Source organism: Mustelus asterias, chromosome 16 (genome assembly GCF_964213995.1).
Source record: "Mustelus asterias chromosome 16, sMusAst1.hap1.1, whole genome shotgun sequence".
NCBI classification, from domain to species: Eukaryota; Metazoa; Chordata; class Chondrichthyes; order Carcharhiniformes; family Triakidae; genus Mustelus; species Mustelus asterias.
Window position 1 is genome coordinate 18,580,876 of NC_135816.1, and position 23,305 is coordinate 18,604,180.

Sequence of the window (23,305 nt, forward strand, 5' to 3'; positions counted from 1 at the left end):
TTCTTCCACAAAGGGGACAGAGGAAAATTCCAGTTTTCATGTTCAGGGGCAGGATTTTGGTGCCAGTTCTATTATCGCTGCTGGTCAAAATTGGCCAAAATTAGGGCAGTACAGGATGGGCAATGAATGCTGGCCTTTGCCAGCGACACATACATCCCATATACAAATACAAAGAAATAAAAAAACAAAGTCAGGTCTGTGTCTCTGGAGAATTTTGGTGTTCCCTTACCCACCAACCAACAGCTTGCTTGTTATTGGGTCACTAAAGCATTGGAATGGGGTGGCACGGTGGCACAGTGGTTAGCACTGCTGCCTCACAGCGCCAGGGACATGGGTTCAATTCCCGGCTTGGTCACTGCCTGTGTGGAGTTTGCACATTCTCCCCGTGTCTGTGTGGGTTTCCACGGGTGCTCCCGTTTCCTCCCACAGTCTGAAAGATGTGCTGGTTAGGTACATTGACCCGAACAGATGCCGGAGTGTGGCGACTAGGGAAATTTCACAGTAACTTCAATGCAGTGTTAATATAAGCCTTACTTGTGACTAATAAATAAACTTTACTTTAGTAACATCAACATCGGACAGAAACTACAACAGAAAGGAGCAACAAAAGCAGATCACAAGCAGAAAATGTAAACAATGCAAAAGAGGGTAATAAAATGGAAAATGTTGGAATTACACAGGCCATGCAGCATCTTTGGAGAGAAACGTTTCTGGTTGATGACCCTCTGAATATTTTACATTTTCGATTTCTATTTCCGATTTCCAACATCTCTAGTATTTTGTTTCTGACAAGAGGGGGTCATGTTCGGAGAGCAACAATCTGGGCCGGAACTTTCCGGCTGTTCATGTCGGTAAGATCTTCTGGTCATATTGACGGCGCACCCCCGCCGCGGGTTTCCCGGTTGGGGTCAATGGATAATCCCATCGACAGCAACGGAACTAGAATATCCCACTGCCGGCCAATGGTGTGCTGCCTCCCACCACAAAAAGATGCCACGGGAGACGAGAGAATCCCACCCATAACAAGAAAGGATAATGACTACAAAGAATAAGATGATACACAGAAAACAAACACAAAAGAATTAGGGCAAAAGACAGTCATGGCTGGGAGAAAAGCAAAGTAACATGTACCTGACGATAATTGTTGAGGGTTAAAATAACAGATTAACAGAGATGGGATGAAGTGTTGGAATGGTTTTGTTTACAGAGCATGTCTATTAAATAAGTCTTTGTTGTCTTCTGTATGTTAACTACAACTAGCTACTTGTAACTGTATACTAATATACTGTGAAGTGTACAGCAAGGAGCTATCTCCATAACACGTCTCTGCTCAACACCATTCCCGAGATTTAGGTCATGTGTATTCTTACATTACTGTGAGGTCAGTCCTGTATTCAGTCCTGCATTAATCCTATACATGCCAGATCCTTATATTTCACTTCCCTCTAATCCTGTATCCGATGAATATGGAATTACACTAGCTCTTAGTCTTCATGCTGCAGGACCTTCTGGTCCCACCAGCGGGCAACCCCACCGCGGGCTAGACTTTCCGGGATCTCAATGATAATGGACCAACCTGCTCTACAAAAGGAGACAGGACCAAAGGTGAAATCTGAGTCTGAATGCTCTTTCATGTTTGAGTACTCAGGACCGTGCTGTTCTGGCTGTCTCACCACAGTGGTAGTCTTGACATCCTTTGCCATCTGGAGGAGATCCAAGGTTATGCAGGCATCTTCCATCCTGTAGAAGCCATTTATGAAGTCATCAACAGGTTCCCCAGGCAGCTAGACTCTCTTATTGAACTTGGCTCTCTCCAATATTTTGTTAGGTCACAAGTTGAAATAAATGTCAAAGGATTTTAGGACTTCACCAGATTTGGCAGGTAACTCATTAATATCCTGTCATGCAATGATATCATCTGTAATTGCCCTGTTGAGTAAAATAGTGTGTTTACACGCTCTTCTTCTGACCTTTGATTTAAACCTGAAGTGATGATGTATCTTAATAATCTTTCCCTCCAAAGACTTCAGTCTTGTTACTGGCCTGGGCCTTGAGTTAGTCCAAGTGGAATTGAAAGTGTCGAATGGTGATCCATTTATAGGAGTTGGCACATTATGGTACAGTTATATAAGTTGTTGGTGAGGCCGCACTTGGAGTATTGCGCACAGTTTTGGTCACCCTGTTATTGGAAAGACATTGATAAACTGGAAAGGGTGCAAAGAAGATTTACGAGGATCTAGCCAGGACTAACGGGCCTGAGCTATAGGGAGAGATTGGCCAGGCTAGTACTTTATTCCTTGGAATGTAGGAGAATGAGGGGTGGCCTTATTAAGCTATTAAATCATAAGGGGCATAGATAGGATGAACGCACAGTCTTTTTCCCAGGGAAGGGGAATTGAAAACTAGAGGTTTAAGATGACAGGGAAAGATTTAAAAGGGACCTGAGGGGCAACTTCTTCACACAGAGGGTGACACATTTGTGGAATGAGCTGCCAGAGAAAGTGGTTGAGACAGGGACAATAGCAACATTTAAAAAGCATTTGGATAATTACACGGATGGGAAAGGATTAGAGGGATATGGGCCAAATGTGGGCAATTGGGACTAGCTGGGAGGGCACCATGGTTGACGTGGACCAGTTGGGAGAAGGGCCTGTTTCCATCCTGTATTGCTCTATGCCTCTTTGGCTCTGTGACTATATGTTAAAGATGGTTAAAGTGTGGATATAGCTTTAAGAACTGACAGCTTTCAAGATGCTGTTGCCATTTACTGCAGTGTGAAGGATTTCCTGCACCTGTTGGTTTGGATGGGCTCCACAAAATGGTGGTGGCACACTCCTGAAAGAAAAATTTTCAACAATATCTGGGTGGATTAGTTGTCGTTCAACAATTATTTAGTTCAACAATTCACTGCGGTGAGTAGGGAGACATTCAACCTCAATGCAGACTTGATGTTTTTACGAATCAGACATTCACAATGGTCCCAAGAAGCTGAATTAATGACCTTTTCTTTTTTGAGCTCTGAGTCAGGGATCGGGTTTCGTGATGAGTTTCATTCAAATGGCATTTACGTCACTGGATGAGTAAATAGCATTCTTGGGACTAGCTGCGGCCTGGAACTTAAAAAGGTTTAGCTGACCTTTGCAGGCTCTGTATTCTGCATGCTGTCGCTGGACTTCCAAGAGAGATTCAATGGAGTCTTCGGCTGCAGTGAAATCTCTGCCTTCAGCTTCCGGGCTTTTTTCTCTGGAGCTTTTTCTGGTGAAATTTCAGAGCATATTCAGTTTAAGCTGAGAGCTTCTTTCAGGTCGGAAATTCTGTTGCGGGTTTTCTATTTCTTAATCTTTCAGCATTTCTGTGAGGTTTTGGGTTTTTTGATCCTCAGCTGACACCATGTTAGGGTGGTGTTGGTTGCAGAATGTCTTTATAGCTTTCCAAATGTTAGCATCAATTCTTAAATGACTACTTGCAACTATATACATACATACATACATACATATAGTAGAATGTAGGAGCTATAGGCATGCCTAGACTTTAACATGTCAATGCTTAACAGCACTCTGACCCTAGGCCTGGGTCATGTGCCTTCTTATATCACTGCGTGGACAGTACTGTATTCAGTCCCGCAGAACCCTTATACTACAATAAGAACATGGTGCAATAACAGGAGAGAATAATGGCAAATAAACATCAACAAAGAGATAACAGTGAATAATGGAAGATAATAACTAAAGAGAGTAATCAGGGTGAAAAATAAAGACAGAGATTAGTAACGGCAGCCCCAGAGTGGAATGATAACACAGTTAACACAGAAAAGAGTAACAACAAAGACTAACAACAGAGAGGGCAACAGAGGGCAGAGCACCATAGTGGGTCGGATCTCAAACAATGACGAGACGGAGGACAAGAAAGAGATAGAGAATCTGGTGAACTGGTATGGTGATAATAATCTCTCCCTCAATGTCAGTAAAACAAAAGAAATAGTCATCGACTTCAGGAAGCATAGTGGAGAATATGCCTCTGGTTACATCAACAGGGATGAAGTGGAAATGGTTAAAATATTCAAGTTTCTAGGTGTCCAGGTCAACAACAACCTGCCCTGGTCCCTCCACTCCGACGCTAAAGTTAAGAAAGCCCACCAACTTTTCATGAGGCTAAGGAAATTTGGCATGTCCACTATGACTCTCACCAACTTTTACAGATGCACCATAGAAAGCATCCTTTCTGGTTGCATCACAGTTTAGTATGGCTCCTGCTCTGCCCAAGACCGCAAGAAACTAGAAAGGGTCGCGAATGAAGCCCAGTCCATCACACAAACCAGCCTCCCATCCATTGATTCTGTCTGCACTTCCCGCTGCCTTGGCAAAGCAGCCAACATAATTAAAGACCCCACGCACCCTGGACATTCTCTCTTCCACCTCCTTCCATCGGGAAAAAGATACAAAAGTCTGAGGTCACGTACCAACCGACTTAAGAACAGCTTCTTCCCTGCTGCTGTCAGACTTTTGAATGGACCTACCTTGTATTAAGTTGATCTTTCTCTATACCCTAGCTATGACTGTAACACTACATTCTGCACTCTCTCCTTTCCTTCTCTATGAACTTTGCTTTGTATAGCACGCAAGAAACACTACTTTTCGCTGTATACTAATACATGTGACAGCAATAAATCAAATCAAAGAAAATACAATAACCAATAGTTGAGTTGAAAAACAAGAAGAATGAGACAGTAAAACATACACAAAATAATGTATGGCAGCTTAAAAAATGTTTGGTTTTTGGACAGTCGGATTTGAGACACTGTTCCTATAGTTGAAGTAGTTACTGAGTGCAACAACAAACAAATATAATAGCTAGCGTGGGATGCATTAGGGGAAATGAAACCCTTTTGATTTTGGACACTTAAGATCCTGCTTCAAGCATTCCGAGGCTCGATGTGTGATTAAATACAGAGTTATGTTTAGTTTAAAGTTTATTTATCAGAGTCACAAATAGGCTTACTCCACAGTCCGAAAGATGTGCTGGTTAGGTGCATTGGCCATGCTAAATTCTCCCTCAGTGTGCCCGCACAGGTGCCAGAGTATGGCAACTAGGGGATTTTCACAGTAACTTCATTGCAGTGTCACAAGTAGGCTTACTTGTGACACTGCAATGAAGTTACTGTGAAAATCCCCTAACCAGCACGTCTTTCGGACTGTGGAGGAAGCCAGAGAACCCAGAGGAAACCCATGCAGAGAACATGCAGACTCCGTACAGACAGTAACCCAAGACGGGAATTGAACCCAGGTCCCTGGTACTGTGAGGCAGCCGTGCTGACCACTGTGCCGCCCCACTATATTTCCACTATAACAAGGAGTCTCAGTCCCTTATTAACTGCAAACTATTAGCAATCACGGTATTGTGACGAATAATAATTTTCAATTTTCCCATTGGCCATTCACTTGCTTCTCTATGAGGTTGCCTATTTAATGAAAATTAATTTTCAATTTTGGGACATATGTTTTGGTGGAAATCCTTTCCCACTATGAACAGGAATGAGGCGTCCCAAACAGGTCCCTTACTAGTAAAAGTCAGAGCTGAATGTTCTCTCATCAGCCTAGTCTTGGATGAATACGTAATAAATGCAACAGTCGTAGGGCATGATATGAAACAAAAAGCAGAACAAGAGTTCAATGTCAGGGTAACTATAAATGGTAATAATTATAAAGGGAATAACAGCAGTGGGTTGGTACAGATTAATTGCAGAGGATAATGATAGTGTCAACTGTGGTTCCGTTGGAACCACCCTGGCCTCTGATTAACAAGGTTCTGGGTTTAAGTCCCACTCCAGTGCTGGAGCTCAGGAATCAAGGCTAACATTCCATTGCAGCACCGAGAGAGTGCTATATTGTCAGAGGTACGGGAGAGGGGTGGATTTTCCGTTCCTGTTTTCGGTGGCCGGTAATGGTGGAGGGGGTGGAGAATCGAAGGGAGTCCCAAAAAGGCTTTTAAGCCAGTGGGATTTCATCGCTTGATTGTCCCCGCCTTCTGCCAGTAGTGTAATGAGGTCCCAGTCATGCAATGATGGGACCCCCATTTGAATTCATTTAAATATAATTAGCGGGCATCCCGACTGGAAAATCCTCCAGATACGAAAGTCCCCCCCCACCCCACCGATGGTGTGACGTCACTTCCCCCAGGATTCTCGACAGGTTTTGTACAACAGGGAATTGGTGAACAGACCCCACCAGGGGGCGCACAGCTAAGTACAGCCCCCAGGGTCTTGCCCAAGCTCTGCATGATGTTGTGAGACTCACTGCTGGGATTTTTTTCAGTATTTAATAATTCAGTGGGAAAAGTCGGCAGCATAGCTGGGGGTTGGGTGGGGGGGCGGGGGGGGGGGGGGGGGGGGTGGCGGGGGCACGTAGCTACACAGTGTTTTTCCAGCCTGAGTTGACCCTCTGAAAAAAAGGAGAACATTTTGCTCACTATCTTTTGGGTGAAATGCCTGAACCAAGGCCCCATCTGTTTTGAGGCCAAAGCATTGCGTGATTTCAATAAGAATTTAAATATCGCTCTTGGGGCTAAAGGGATCAAGGGATGAGGGGGGAAGGCGGGATCAGGGTAGTGAATTTGATGATCAGCCATGATCCAAATGAATGGCGGAACAGGCTCATAGGGGCCGAATGGCCTACTCCTGCTTCTATTTGTTATGTTTCTATGTCTGATTGGGTTGATGTAAAAGATCCCATTGTGCTATTTTGAAGAAGAGCAGGTTAGTTATCCTCAGTGTCCTGGCCAATATTTAACCTTCAATCAACATCACAAAAAACATTCTCTGGTCATTATCACATTGCTGTTTGTGGGAGTTTGGTGTGTGAAAATGATTTCCTACATCGCAACAGTGACTACACTTCAAAAAAGTACTTAACTGACTATAAATCACTTTGGGACACCCAGTGGTTGTGAAAAGCACAATACAAATGTTAAGTTTTATATATGTTTTTTTAGAAGGCTGCATGTTCTCCTCGTGTCTGTGTGGGTTTCCTCCCACAGTCTGAAAGACGTGCTGGTTAGGTGCATTGGCCATGCTAAGTTTTCCCTCAGTGTACCCAAACAGGCGCCGGAGTGTGGTGACTTGGGGATTTTCACAGTAACTTCATTGCAGTGTTAATGTAAGCCTACTTGTGATGCTAATAAATAAATTTTAATGTTTCACTTTAAGTTTACACTGCAAGTTGTCTCATCTCAATTGTTCCTATTGCATTTGTTTTGTTTGCTATTTTAAGTAAGGTATTAACCCACTTATTTTAAACAAGTTAATCTTCTTCGACAATAATGAACAAAGGGATATCATACAATGGCGTGTTTGTAGGTTAGTCTCACAAACAAGTCTGGTTTATTGCAATAGAAAGCATTAGATACAGTTAGAACAATAAGGAAGGTAGCACAATAATTAAAGGACAGATATTTATAATGGAGCTAACTACAAAGGATAAGCATATAAAGAGTAATTGAGAGTAATTGTATATAATAATGATAGAGGCTGCCAATAGCAAGGGTCTGCATCACACGAGATAATTGGAATTGAGTAAGAAAGGATAGATTGCCCCAGAATGTTCACCTAAAAAAAAAGTTGATACTGTAACAGTAAATGTATCTATGAAACTTTCAGATTGTCACAAGAACTGGTTCATGAATGACCTTTTGGGAAGAAAATTTGGTGATCTTGTCCATATGTGACTCAACATGCTTGACTCTAAACTTATTTTAACCAGTACGGGAATCAAGGATTACAGGGAGAAGGTGGGAAAGTGGAGTTGAGGATTATCACATTAGATCAGTATTAATTTCATTGAAAGGTGCAGCAGACTCAATGGGCAGAATAGCGTGTCCGAAAGACGTGCTGGTTAGGTGCATTGGCCATGCTAAATTCTCCCTCAGTGTACCCGAACAGGCGCTGGAGTGTGGCGACTAGGGGATTTTCACAGTAACTTCACTGCAGTGTTAATGTAAGCTTACTTGTGATACTAATAAATAAACATAACTTAAAATTAACTCACACCAAGTGCCATTCATTTGCTACTCTTGTGCTCGCTGACCTATACTGGATTCTGATCAAGCAACATCTTGATGTCAAAATGCTCATCTTTGTTTTCAAATTGCTCCATAACCTCATGCCTACTTCTGTAAAATCCTCAAGCACCACTATTATTTGCAATTGGTTCTTCCCTCCACAGAGAGAAAATGGTCTGGAAGAGACATGGTAGAGGACATCCAAGAAATATTTTTGTCCCCAACTAACTGTGTTGATGAAGGTAGGGCAGTTAATTTCATATACATGGATTTTAGTAAGGCGTTTGATAAGGTCCCCCATGGTCGGCTTATGATGAAAGTAAGGAGGTGTGGGATAGAGGGAAAGTTGGCCGATTGGATAGGTAACTGGCTATCTGATCGAAGACAGAGGGTGGTGGTGGATGGAAAATTTTCGGACTGGAGGCAGGCTGCTAGCGGAGTGCCACAGGGATCAGTGCTTGGTCCTCTGCTCTTTGTGATTTTTATTAATGAGTTAGAGGAAGGGGCTGAAGGGTGGATCAGTAAATTTGCTGATGACACCAAGATTGGTGGAGTAGTGGATGAGGTGGAGGGCTGTTGCAGGCTGCAAAGAGACATAGATAGGATGCAAAGCTGGGCTGAAAAATGGCAAATGGAGTTTAACCCTGATAAATGTGAGGTGATTCATTTTGGTAGGACTGATTTAAATGTGGATTACAGGGTCAAAGGTAGGGTTCTGAAGACTGTGGAGGAACAGAGAGATCTTGGGGTCCATATCCACAGATCTCTAAAGGTTGCCACTCAAGTGGATAGAGCTGTGAAGAAGGCCTATAGTGTGTTAGCTTTTATTAACAGGGGGTTGGAGTTTAAGAGCCGTGGGGTTATGCTGCAACTGTACAGGACCTTGGTGAGACCACATTTGGAATATTGTGTGCAGTTCTGGTCACCTCACTATAAGAAGGATGTGGAAGCGCTGGAAAGAGTGCAAAGGAGATTTACCAGGATGCTGCCTGGTTTGGAGGGTAGGTCTTATGAGGAAAGGTTGAGGGAGCTAGGGCTGTTCTCTCTGGAGTGGAGGAGGCTGAGGGGAGACTTAATAGAGGTTTATAAAATGATGAAGGGGATAGATAGAGTGAACGTTCAAAGACTATTTCCTCGGGTGGATGGAGCTATTACAAGGGGGCATAACTATAGGGTTCGTGGTGGGAGATATAGGAAGGATATCAGAGGTAGGTTCTTTACGCAGAGTGGTTAGGGTGTGGAATGGACTGCCTGCAGTGATAGTGGAGTCAGACACTTTAGGAATATTTAAGCGGTTATTGGATAGGCACATGGAGCACACCAGGATGATAGGGAGTGGGATAGCTTGATCTTGGTTTCAGATAAAGCTCGGCACAACATCGTGGGCTGAAGGGCCTGTTCTGTGCTGTACTGTTCTATGTTCTATGTTCATTCATTCTAGATCTACCAGAAAATGCAATACAGCAATACTATAATACATTTTGGTCACATGCAACAATACCCAAATTTATACCTTTAGCAAAAGGCTTTTAAGTTCAGAGTCTAGGAGTTGCCAATAGTGATAAGCATTTATTAAGGAGTACATTAAGAAAAAAAATCACATGTTTAGATTGTTAGTTTTTGACCTTGATAGTCAAATGACCTAATAAATAGAAGACACTTACAGCTTTCAAGTTGCATTATACATGTTTGCACATCCATTGGGAAATTCTTCAAATCCATGGGACAGGCGAGACTCAGGGTTAACCTGAAAAGAAGTAAGGAATTGTTTTTACAATGGGTATGGAGGTCAAGTTAAGTGGCCTAAGCTCTGCACAACATTCTTCAAATGTGCAATATTTTCCAATTCTCTCACCCATTCTGATGAACACTACACTTCAATTTATTTCTACGATTGTTTCTAGATGTTGGTACTTAGTTGTTCCAGAATGCTGAGTCAATAACATTGACCAATGGAATCTGTACTGTGCTCTGGGTTGTTCTTAATGCAAAAAGAACGTTATCTCTACTTCTTAATGAAAACAGCAGATGGTAAATTGATCTATGGTTGATTGTAACTTGAACTGATGAATTTGTGCTAGTTCCTTCTCTCTGCACTTATTGTGGTCATGTCATGCCAGTTACTTTGAGCGCTCCCCCAGTAACTACTACCATTAACTCCCCCACTAGCGAATGCATTCATTCCTCCTTTCCAATGATCTAATCAGTGCCCACTGAGTTCATCCTTTATCTACCAATTACTGTGATCACTGCTACAAACACTACTGCAATCAACTGCCCACTGTAAATGATCATCTCTCCTCTCTACACACACAGAGGCAGTTAGAATAATTTCTCAGCCTGTCACTCTTTAATGCAATAAATCCCCGAATAATCAATGCGATGACCCCACTGTTATTTGTATCAATCATTGCTCCGTAGGCAACTATGATTACCTTTCAATTACAGTGTATCGTCATTATTTCTCCGCTCATGCATATGAACCAGGATATTAAAAGCACTACCCACATTAACACTCTCTTTTTATTAATTTTTGGAATGGGGGCTTTGCTGGCAAAGCCAGCCCTAATTGCTTATCTCTAACTGCCTTAGAGAAGGCATGTGTGAGCCACCTTTTCAAACCTATCTAATCCATGTGGTGAAGGTATTCCCACAACATTAGGGAGGGAGTTCTAGGATTTTGACACAGTGCGTGAAGGAACTGCAAAATATTCCCAAGCTAAGAGGATGTGTAACTTGGAAGGTGTCTTGGAGGTGGTGATGGTGTCATGCACCTGATACCCTTGTCCTTCCAGCTAGTGAAGGTCGCGGGTTAAGAGTGCTGGGTGAGGAAGATTTGACAGCCTGAATTCTGCAGCCACAATGCACCGGTGGAGGAGGGAAATCATAGAAACCCTACAGTACAGAAAGAGGCCATTCGGCCCATCGAGTCTGCACCGACCACAATCCCACCCAGGCCCTACCCCCATATCCCTACATATTTTACCCTCTAATCCCTCTAACCTACGCATCTCAGGACACTAAGGGGTAATTTTAGCATGGCCAATCAACCTAACCCACACATCTTTGGACTGTGGGAGGAAACCAGAGCACCCGGAGGAAACCCACGCAGACACGAGGAGAATGTGCAAACTCCACACAGACAGTGACCCAAGCCGGGAATCGAACCCAGGTCCCTGGAGCTGTGAAGCAGCAGTGCTAACCACTGTGCTACCGTGCCGCCCTAAACCATAGAAACCCTACAGTGCAGAAAGAGGCCATTCGGCCCATTGAGTCTGCACCGACAACAATCTCACCCAGGCCCTATCCCCGTATCCCTACATATTTACCCGCTAATCCCTCTAACCTACGCACCCCGGGACACTAAGGGGCAATTTAGCTTGGCCAATCAACCTAACCTGCACATCTTTGGACTGTGGGAGGAAACCGGAGCACCCGGAGGAAACCCATGCAGACACAGGGAGAATGTGCAAATTCCGCACAGACAGTGACCCGAGCCGGGAATCGAACCCAGGTCCCTGGAGCTGTGAAGCAGCAGTGCTAACCATTGTGCTACCGTGCCGCCCATAGTGAGTGTTGCAATTGGAAAGCTTTTGTCCTCGTTGGTGTTGAGCTTCTTGAGGGTTGTTGGAGCTGCAATCCTCCAAACAAGTGGATAGTACCCCATTACATTCCTGACTTGTACCTTGTGGGCAGTGGAAGGGCTTTAGGGAATCATGAGACGTGTTACTAACTCCAGAATTCTCAACTTCTGACCGTCTCCTGTCACTTTATCCATGTGACTGGTCCAGTTAAGTTCTTGATCGTTGCTGACTCCAGATGTTAATTGGTGAGAGATTTGTTGATGATAATGCTACTGAATGTCAAGGATTGGTGGTTAGCTTCTCTCTTATTGGAGAAGATCATCGCGGGGCATTTGTGCGAATGCAACTTGCCACTTATCAGCCCAAGCCTGAATGTTGCTCACAACTTGCTGCAAAGCCGGCAGTATCTGAGGAGTTGTGAATGCAATAGAATATTGTGCAGTCAGCAGTGAACATTTCTGATCTTATGATGGATGGAAAGGCATTGATGAAGCAGCTGAAGATGTTTAGGCTTGGCACACTACTTTGAGGAACTCTTGCCTCCATGTTATCAAGCTGAGAGCATCATCCTCCAACATCTACAACCACCTTCCTTTGTGCTGGATGCCCTGATTCCCATTGACTTCAATTTTACCAGGAGTTCTTTATGCCACATAGGGTCAAATGCTTCCTTGATGCTAACTGCAGGCACTTCTACCTCACCTCTGAATTCCAGTTAATTTTTCTATGTTTGGACCAAGCCCATAATGAGATCTTAATACGAGTGGTCCTGGCGGAACTAAAAGTGAGTCTTGGTGATCATATGATTGCTGAGTAAATGCTGATTGATATCAGTGTCAACAACCCTTTTCCATCATTTTGTTACTGATTGAGAGTAGGCTGATGGTGATGATACTGAATCTGGCTGCTTTTTGTGGACAGGATATACCTGAGCAATTTTCCACTGCTAGGTAAATACCAGTGTGGTATCTGTACTGGAACAGCTTGGCGAGGAGCACAGTAGACATAAGGTCACTGCACTACAGCCAGGATGTGGTGTTCAGTGCACTCAGCTGTTTCTTCATATCACAAAAGTGAACCAAATTGACTGATTACTCATTTGTGTGATGGTGAGGATTTCGGAAGGCTGTGTTGAATCACCCGCTCAGCACTTCTGGCTGAAGCTGTTTGCAAACACTTCAGCCTTCTTTTTTGCACTCATGTTTTGGGCTCCACCATTAATAAGAATGGGGTATTCATCCTTCCCTTCCTGTTATTTGTTTCATTGTCAGCCAGCATTAATGTCTGACTGTGGCAGGTTTGCAGAGCTTTGAATCGATCCATCGGTTGTGTGATCATTTAGCTCTGTTTGTTGCATGATGTTTCTGCTGTTGAGCATGCATGAGGTCCTGAATTGCAGTTTCACAAGGTTGGCATCTCATATTTAGCTCTGCCTGGTGGCTTGTGGCATGTTCTCCTACACTGCTCGATGAACCAGGGTTGCCAGGCCATGAGGTTACAAATTGTGGGACAAACAATTCTGCTGTGGAAGGCCACAGTGTCTCACAGATGTCCAGTTTTCAGTTGCGAAATCTGTTCTGAATCTATCCCATTTTAGCACAGTGGTAGTGCCACACAACCTGATGGCAGGTGCTGTCAGTGTGAAAACGGGACTTTGTCTCTACAAGGTGGTCACTCCTATCAATACTGCCATGGACAGATACAGTTGTGACAGGTATATTGGTGAGGACAAAGTGAATAATGTTTTTCGCTCAAGTTGGTTCTCTCATTATCTGCCCCATGACAACATCTAGCAGATATAGATGGGCGGCACGGTAGCACAGTGGTTAGCACTGCTGCTTCACAGCTCCAGGGCCCTGGGTTCGATTCCCGGCTTGGGTCACTGTCTGTGTGTAGTCTGCACATTCTCCTCGTGTCTGCGTGGGTTTCCTCCGGGTTCTCCAGTTTCCTCCCACAGTCCAAAGATGTGCGGGTTAGGTTGATTGGCCATGCTAAAATTGCCCCTTAGTGTCCTGAGATGCGTAGTTTAGCGGGATTAGCGGGTAAATATGTAGGGATAAGGGAGTAGGGCCTGGGTGGGATTGTGGTCGGTGCAGACTCGATGGGCCAAATGGCCTCTTTCTGCACTGTAGGATTTCTATGTTTCTATGATATGTCCTTTAGGACTCAGTCAGCTAATGAAACTACAAAACCGATCTTGGTGACAGACATTGCAGTCCTCAACTAAACACAATCTGTTCCTTAGTTATACTCAGAGCTCCATCCAAGTGGCGTTCAATATGGAGGTATACAGATTCATCATTTGAGGGAGGATGGTAGTTTGTAATCAGAACCAGGTTTCCTTTCCCATGATTGATCTGAAGCCATGGGCTTAATGGGGTCTGAATCATTGTTGAGAAATCCAAGGGTTTTACTTCCTGATTGTAAACCGCCAGCAGTCAGACAGAACACGCCCAGGAATGGTGATGGTCTTGGACAAGTCTGAGAATCCTGCCACATTATAGGTGTGGCACTTGTTGGAAGTTTACAAAATTATGAGAGGCATAGATAGGGTGGATAGTCAGAGGCTTTTTCCCAGGCTGGAAGAGTTGACTACAAAAGGGCACAGGTTTAAGGTGATAGGTAGTAAGTTGAGGGGAGATGTGCAGTGAAAGTTTTTCACACAGAGGGCGCTGAGTGCCTGGAATACACAGCCAGCGGGGGTGGTGGAAGCAGGCACCTTGGCAACATTCACGGTGTACCTTGATTGATACATGAATGGGAGGTGAACAGAGGGAGAGAAACCATGTATTGGTGCTGGCTTGGTGGGCGGAAGGGCCTGTTCCTGAGCTGTATTGTTCTTTGTTTTTATTCTGTGAGCATGTCCATGTTAGGCTGTTGAATAACTAATCAGTGGAACAACTCTCCCAATTTTGGAAGAAGTCTCCGGATACAGGGTCAGTTGTTGTCAATTAAAACCGGATGCTTAAGTCAATGCTGGGCTGGTTGCCCAATTGTATCCGTATTGTAGTGGTTTGGTACAATTTATGGGTTGGCAAGGTCATTTCAGAGGAATTAAGCTCTGACCACACTCTCTTTCCTGGTTTGTGTTCCCTTCCCTGAAGGACTTTAGATGGACAGTTACAACAATCTGTGTATTACACAGTCAACATTACCACTGCTAGCTTTATATTTCATATTTATTTACTTAATTAATTCATTCATTCTCCAGCTGCCGCAGTGGGATTTTAAACTCATGTATGCAGATCATTAGCCCAAGCATCCAGAGGCATCCCCGCTGTGCTACCATCTTCCTCTGAAATAATACCACGAACATGCGTGTGGTCCACCTTCATGATGTCTTTAAGTAAAAGTGTGAAAAGATTGATCATTTTACATGATTTATGACCATTCACTGAAAGCATCCAGTCAATTATATCTAGCCATCTGTTGCCAATATGGCTAATCAAATATTGGCAGGCATATGAAGGGCACTTGACTGCAAGCCAACAAAAGTTATTCTTAACCTTGGATAGATCATTGGTGAAACCATTTGCTGTGTTGGAACATCTTCAGAAAGAAAACCAATTATGCCTCAGGGGTTTTGAAGGAAATTGAACTCATTGGGGAAATGAAGAGAAAATTGTGTGCCGCAATGGTTAGATGTGGAATGCAAAGCAGGAGTCCATGCTGAGGACACATACTTAAATATCAGCCCACCCAGTGACTGTTTTTAAATATTAGGAGGAATTGAGCAACAGTTGTACTTTACAACCCCAGCTTCAGGCTGGACTGATCTTAAACTTTAGCTGTTACAAAGCTGAGATGGAGGGACCTGTCCTGCTGTAGAGGATCTTATTAGCTTCATGTGCTCAGCATTCAGGTAGTGACTTGACTGCTGACTTATACTGATAGTATCCCTGCAGCTGTCGATGAAAGCAGATTATTTATGAACATATAAAGCTGTAGGACACAGGTAACAAACTAATAAATCTCCAGCAAGTCTTTGGATTAGAAAGGAATTGATTTAAAAAAGAAATTCCCACACAATTATCGCTCAGCTTGAACTCAGCATCCCCTTTTGAGATGCAAGCTAAGGAAAGGCGATGGTCTAGTGGTATTATCACCAGACTATTAATCCAGAAACTCAGCTAATGTTCTGGGGACCAGGTTCAAATCCCGCCACGGCAGCTGGTGGAATTTGAATTCAATAGAAATTATCTGGAATTAAGAATCTACTGATGACTATGAAATATGAGAGAGACTGCTTTTTAAAAAATTCATTCATGGGACATTGTTGTCGCTGGCTGTCCAGCACATCCCTCGTTGCCCTTGTACTGAGTGGCTTGCTAGGCCATTTCAGAGGGCAGTTGAGAGTCAACCACATTGCTGTGGCTCTGGAGTCACATGTAGGCCAGACCAGGTAAGGACGGCAGATTTCCTTCCCTAAAGGACCAGATGGGTTTTTCCAACAATCAATAATGGTTTAAATCAATTCTATGATTTAAACCATTATTGATTGTTGGAAAAACCCATCTGGTCCTTTAGGGAAGGAAATCTGCCGTCCTTACCTGGTCTGGCCTACATGTGACTCCAGAGCCACAGCAATGTGGTTGACTCTCAACTGCCCTCTGAAATGGCCTAGCAAGCCACTCAGTACAAGGGCAACTAGGGATGTGCTGGACAGCCAGCGACAACAATGTCCCATGAATGAATTTTTTAAAAAGCAGTCTCTCTCATATTGGTTTTTATTCAGGATCACAAAACTGCAGCTCAGATTTCCCAAGCAGTGGCAAAGATCATCGAAATGCTGCTGTGCTTAAAAGTTTCCTCGACCTAATGCTGCTGTGTCTTTCTACTGGGTTCTTTCGAGCCCAGCTTTTACAGGAATGTGCAAATCAGGATCCATTGGGGAAAGCAATTGGAGCACTGTAGAGTCAGCTGGGTTGGGGGTGGCGGGGGTGGGGGGGGGGGGGCGAAGTGGTAGGGGGTAGTGATGAAGACAGGACAATCCTCTTTTTACAGGACTAGTTGCCATATGGTAAGGATAGCCCAGTTTGAATGTTAATGAATGTGTGGGTGGACGAATGAGTGAGTGAGTGAGTGAGTAGGTAGATAGGTAAGTGGTGAGGTGAGTAAGTGGGTAGGGGGCAAGGTGGCTAAGTGGTGTGGTGTGTGAGGTGGGTAAGTGATTATGATAGGTAGGGGATGAGTTGCGTAGTGATTAAGTACATCAGGTGGGTAAGTGAGTAAGTGGGTTAGGTGGGGTGAGTGATACCCCATTAGGGGGTAGTTTGGTGGTTAGGAGAGTAGTCAGGTGATCGGGTGGGGGGTAGGGTGTAGTCGGATTGGGGTGTAGTCTAGTTGGGGTAGGAAGGAGTCAGGTGGTTGGAAGGGTAGTCAGGCCAGGTGACTTGTCAAGTCTAAGTTTATTTATTAGCATCACAAGTAAGCTTAAATTAACACTGCAATGAATATACTGTGAAAATCCCCTGGTCGCCACACTTTGGCACATGTTTGGGTACACTGAGGGAGAATTTAGCATGGCCAATGCACCTACCCAGCACGTCTTTCAGACTGTGGGAGGAAACCAGAGCACCCGGAGGAAACCCACACAGACACAGGGAGAATGTGCAGACTCTGCACAGACAGTGACCCAAGTCAGGAATTGAATCCGGGTCCCTGGTGCTGTGAGGCAGCAGTGCTAACCACTGTGCCACCATGCTGCATGTCGGGTAAAGGGCAGGGGGGTAGTCATGGCAGTTGATTGGGAGATCAAGTTGAGTAATTACCCATATATTAGACTAGGGTTTGATCTGGCTAACATTTCCTGGGGAGCAACCACAGAGATGTGCCAAGGCTTTGACTCTATCTCAGAGTCAGGGATATTTGTGGAGGGTTCTGGTGAGCAGGGGAATTTGGCTGTTGAAACTTCCAGGGCAATTGCTAAAGATGTCCACACGTCACCAAGTTTCCACAGGACGCTGACGTACATCTTTGCTTGTATGTCTGGTCTCTGATAATCTGGAGACTGGAACATTTGGCCCCTTGCTTCTTTAAGTAAAACCTTCTAAATTCAATTTCTACCCAAGTCTTAAAAACATGTATTTACTTTAATATATATTGTAAATAAATGCTGCAATTATTTGAAATTTACCAAGTTGTTCTCCTATAGATGTGAAATAGTTTTAAATGCCCATTAACAGAATAGTGATAACATAACTTGTGAATCATATCATTGATCTGATTCTTGAGCAATATTGTGTGTTAATGTGCATATGAGATAGTCATGCAACAACCTGGGGTGCAGTATCCCAACCAGACTATACCCCAACCTACGCCAACCAGGCTGTGCCCCAATCCGACTACACCCAATCGCCCACTTACCCACTCTTGCCATCAAACCCACTTATTCACTTACCCAACTGACCTACTTAATCACTATGCAACTCATCCTTTACCTTTTGTAACAACTTACCCACAACCACCTTACCCACTTACCCACCTCACCACTTACCCACCTACCCATTCACTCACTCACCCATTCATCCACTCACACATTTATTAACATTCAATTTGTTTGGAAGAGCTCCGAGGTACTCAATGAGGTACTCAATGAATACTTTACTTCAGTATTCACAGTGGAAAAGGATCTTGGTAGTTGCAGTGCAGACTTGCAGTGGACTGAAAAGATTGAGCATGTGGACATTAGGAAAGAGGATGTGTTGGAGTTTTAGAAAAGCATCAAGTTAAATAAATCACCGGGACCAGATGGGATGTACCCCAGGTTACTGTGGGAGGTGAGGGAAGAAATTGCTGAGCCTCTGGCGATGATCTTTGCGTCATCAATGGAGACGGGAGAGGTTGCGGAGGATTGGAGGATTGCGGATGTGGTTCCGTTATTCAAGAAAGGGAGAAAAGATAGCCCGGGAAATTATAGACCAGTGAGTCTAACCTCAGTGGTTGGTAAGTTGATGGAGAAAATCCTGAGAGGCAGGATTTATGAACATCTGGAGAGGAATAGTATGATCAGAAATAGCCAGCATGGCTTTGTCCAAGGCAGATCATGCCTTACGAGCCTAATTGAATTTTTTGAAGATGTAACTAGACACATAGACGAGGGAAGAGCGGTAGATGTAGTTTATGTGAATTTCAGCAAGGCATTTGATAAGGTGCCCCACGCAAGGCTTATTGAGAAAGTGAAGGGGCATGGGATACAAGGGGACATTGCCTTTTGGATTCAGAACTGGCTTGCCCACAGAAGGCAAAGAGTGGTTGTAGATGGGTCTTTTTCAGCATGGGGGTCGGTCACCAGTGGAGTGCCCCAGGGATCTGTTCTGGGACCCTTGCTCTTTGTGATTTTTATAAATGACCTAGATGAGGAAGTGGAAGGATGGGTTGACAAGTTTGCTGATGACACAAAGGTTGGTGGTGTTGTGGATAGTGTAGAGGGATGTCAGCAGTTGCAACGAGACATAGATAAGATGCAAGACTGGACGGAGAAGTGGCAGATGGACTTCAAAACAGATAAGCGTGTGGTGGTTCATTTTGGCAGGTCAAATAGGATGAAAGAATATAATATTAAGGGTAAGTCGCTTGGCAGTGTGGAAGATCAGAAGGATCTTGGGGTCCGGGTTCATAGGACGCTCAAAGCAGCGTCGCAGGTAGAGACTGTGGTTAAGAAGGCGTATGGAATACTAGCCTTCATCAATAGAGGAATTGAGTTTAGAAATCGGGAGATAATGCTGCAGCTGTATAGGACCCTGGTCAGACCCCACCTGGAGTACTGTGCCCAGTTCTGGTCGCCTCATTACAGAAAGGATGTGGAAACCATAGAACGGGTGCAGAGGAGATTTACGAGGATGTTGTCCTGATTAGGTGGCATGCCTTATGAGGATAGGTTGAGACAGCTAGGTCTTTTCTCCTTGGAGAGGCGAAGGATGAGAGGTGACCTGATAGAGGTGTATAAGATGTTGAGAGGTATTGATAGGGTGGATTCTCAGAGGCTTTTACCCAGGGCTGAAATGGTTGCCACAAGAGGTCACAGGTTTGGGGTGCTGGGGAGTAGGTACAGAGGAGATGTTAGGGGTAAGTTTTTCACTCAGTGGGTGGTGGGTGTGTGGAATCGGCTGCCGGTAGTGGTGGTGGAGGCGGATTCGATAGGGTCTTTTAAGAGACTTTTGGATAAGTTCATGGAAGTTAGTAAGATAGAGGGTTATAGGTAAGCCTAGTAGGTAGGGACATGTTCAGCGCGACTTGTGGGCCGAAGGGCCTGTTTGTGCTGCAGCTTTTCTACGTTCTCTATGTTCTATGAGATGGTCTGCTTAAGTTTCACCATTTTGCATACACTCCAGTATGAATGTTGTTAATATTGGGGGTTGCGTCCTGTGCTATACCAATATTGGAACTTAACTGGTCTATGAGCAAAGATATATGCATATAGCAAGGAGATACAGAAGACACTAACTCCTGAAAACAACAGCAAAAGAAGATTATGATTACAGAACAAAAAGTCTTTTGTCACTGGGAAATGTTCCAAGTTCAGCTGGCATTGTAACTTGGATTTGTGCACTGACCATTGCTTCTGCTCTGGGACTGGTACAAGATAAGAGTACCAATTTCCAGGGTAACTTGTGATTTATTCAAATATAAACCAGATTTATATCAGTAAAGATTGATGGTATGATGAAAAGAGCCTCCAATTGTCTTTGGCTTGAAAGATTTGCTTCCAGTCCATAACTTGATATTGTACAGGAACTTATAATCAATGCTGTTTTATGTACTGTACGCCTGCTTGTTAATTCATACCTTTTATAGCTGCCTTTTGCTTGATGTGATACTTGTACTCTTCATGCAAACACACAACAATGTATATATTATTCAGTAGTAGAGAGGTGTCAGATATCCTCCACTGCCTGTAAACCCCTTTTCTGATTCACTTATGCAATGTCACTCGTGACTCAGTTGGCTGCACTCATGCCTCTGTGAGTGTCTGGGTTTAAATCCCACTCCAGGACTTGAGCAAGTAAAATCAAGGCTGACGCTCCGGTGCAGTATTGAGGGAATGTTGTCTGGATGCCAGAAGTGAGATGTTAAATAGATGCCCCCTCTGCCTGCCTCGGTGGATGTAAAAGGTCCCATGGCACTTTTTGAAGCAAGGGGGAATTAATCCTGATTTCCTGCCCAATATTTATCCCTCAATCAACATCACAAATAACAGGTTGTTTGGTTAATATCACATTGCTGCCTTGGAGGAGGGTGGGGTGAATTTGCTGTGTGCAAATTGGCTGAAATATTTCCTATATTATAACAGTTTAAGTACTTAGTTACCAAAAGAGAAAACGCTGGAAAATCTCAGCAAATCTGGCAGCATCTATAAGGAGAGAAAAGAGCTGACGTTTCGAGTCCAGATGACTCTTTGTCAAAGCTTTGATAAAGGGTCATCTGGACTTGAACCGTCAGCTCTTTTCTCTCCTTACAGATGCTGCCAGACCTGCTGAGATTTTCCAGCATTTTCTTTTTTGGTTTCAGATTCCAGCATCCGCAGTAATTTGCTTTTATTAAGTGCTTAACATAGGAACATAAGAACATAAGAAATAGGAGCAGGAGTAGGCCATCTAGCTCCTCAAGCCTGCTCTGCCATTCAATAAGATCATGGCTGATCTGATAGTGGGTTCAGTTCCACTTACCTGCCCGCTCCCCATAACCCTTAATGGTTAAAAATCTATCTATCTGTGACTTAAACACATTTAACGAGGTAGCCTCTACTGCTTCATTGGGCAGAGAATTCCAAAGATTCACTACCCTCTGGGAGAAGACGTTCCTCCTCAACTCTGTTCTAAATTGACGCCCCTGTATTTTGAGGCTATGCCCCCTACTTCTTGTTTCCATTGTAAGTGGAAATAACCTCACTGCTTCTAGAAATCATAGAAACCCTACAGTGCAGAAGGAGGCCATTCGGCCCATCGAGTCTGCACCGACCACAATCCCACCCAGGCCCTACCCCCACATATTTACCCACTAACCTACACATCTCAGGACCCTAAGGGGCAATTTTTAACCTGGCCAATCAACCTAACCTGCACATCTTTGGACTGTGGGAGGAAACCGGAGCACCCGGAGGAAACCCACGCAGACACGAGGAGAATGTGCAAACTCCACACAGACAGTGACCCGAGCCGGGAATCGAACCCGGGACCCTGGAGCTGTGAAGCAGCAGTGCTAACCACTGTGCTACCGTGCCGCCCCTGTCTAGCCCCTTCATTATCTTATATGTCTCTATACGATCTCCCCTCAACCTTCTAAACTCCAATGAGTACAGACCCAGTCTACTCAATCTCTCTTCATAAGCTAACCCCCTCATCTCTGGAATCAAGCTGGTGAACCTTCTCTGTACCCCCTCCAAAGCTAATATATCCTTTCTTAAATAAGGGGACCAAAATGGTACACAGTACTCTAGGTGCGGCCTCACCAGCACCCTGTACAGTTGCAGCATGACCTCCCTGCTTTTATACTCCATCCCTCTCGTGATAAAGGCCAACATTCTATTTGCCTTCTTGATTACCTGCTCCACCTGCAAACTGAGTTTTTGTGATTCATGCACAAGGACCCCCAGGTTCCTCTGCACAGTAGCATGTTGTAATTTTTCACCGTTTAAATAATGGTCCATTTTACTATTATTCCTTCCAAAGTGGATAACCTCACACTTACCAACGTTATACTCCATCTGCCAGATCCTTGCCCAATCACTTAGCCTATCCAAATCTCTCTGCAGACTCTCTGTGTCCTCCACGCAATTTGCTTTCCCACTCATCTTTGTGCCATCCGCAAACTTTGTTACCCTACACTCGGTCCCCTTCTCCCGATCATCTGTGTATATGGTAAATATTTGAGGCCCCAGCACCGATCCCTGCGGCACGCCACTAGTCACTGATTGCCAACCGGAAAAGCACCCATTTATTCCGACTCTCTGCTTTCTGTTAGATAGCCAATCCTCAATCCACGCTAACACTTTACCCACAACTCCGTGTACCTTTAGACTGGAAATCGCTGAGGGCAGGGACTCTGGATGGGGAGGAATTTGTAAAATGTGTACAGGAGGGTTCGTTGGAACAATATGTGGACAGCCCAACTAGAGAGGGGGCTATACTGGACCTGGTACTGGGGAATGAGCCCGGTCAGGTCTTCAAAGTTTTGGTTGGGGAACATGTGGCAAATAGTGACCACAATTCTGTTAGCTTTAGGATAGTGATGGAAAAGGATGAGTGGTGTCCCAAGGGTAAGGTGTTGGATTGGGGGAAGGCTAACTTTATTGGGATCAGGCAGAAATTGGCAGCTCTTGATTGGGAGAGGTTGTTTGAGGGTAAATCCACATCTGGTATGTGGCAGTCTTTTAAGGAACGGTTGTTAGGGCTACAGGACAAGCATGTGCCTGTAAAAAAGAAGGATAGGAAGGGTAGGATTAGAGAACTGTGGATAACCAGGGAAATTGAGGGACTGGTCAAAAGGAAAAGAGAGGCGCATGTTAGGTCCAAGCAGCTAAAAACGGAGGGAGCTCTGGTGGAGTACAATGAAAGTAGGAAAATACTCAAACGGGGAATTAGAAGAGCAAAAAGGGGTCACGAAATGTTCTTGGCAGACAGGATTAAGGAGAATCCCAAGGCATTTTATTCATACGTTAGGAACAAAAG

General features: G+C 44.2%; 1 protein-coding gene across 1 annotated transcript in view; it reads right to left on the minus strand.

Moving 5' to 3' along the window:
* Positions 1-23,305, minus strand: part of glra1 (glycine receptor, alpha 1) — a 167,306-nt gene that overhangs the window by 64,389 nt on the left and 79,612 nt on the right. The window contains exon 6 of the mRNA XM_078231724.1: positions 9,717-9,799. Within this exon, the coding sequence (XP_078087850.1) occupies positions 9,717-9,799 (83 nt within the window). The remainder of the gene's footprint in view (positions 1-9,716; positions 9,800-23,305) is intronic.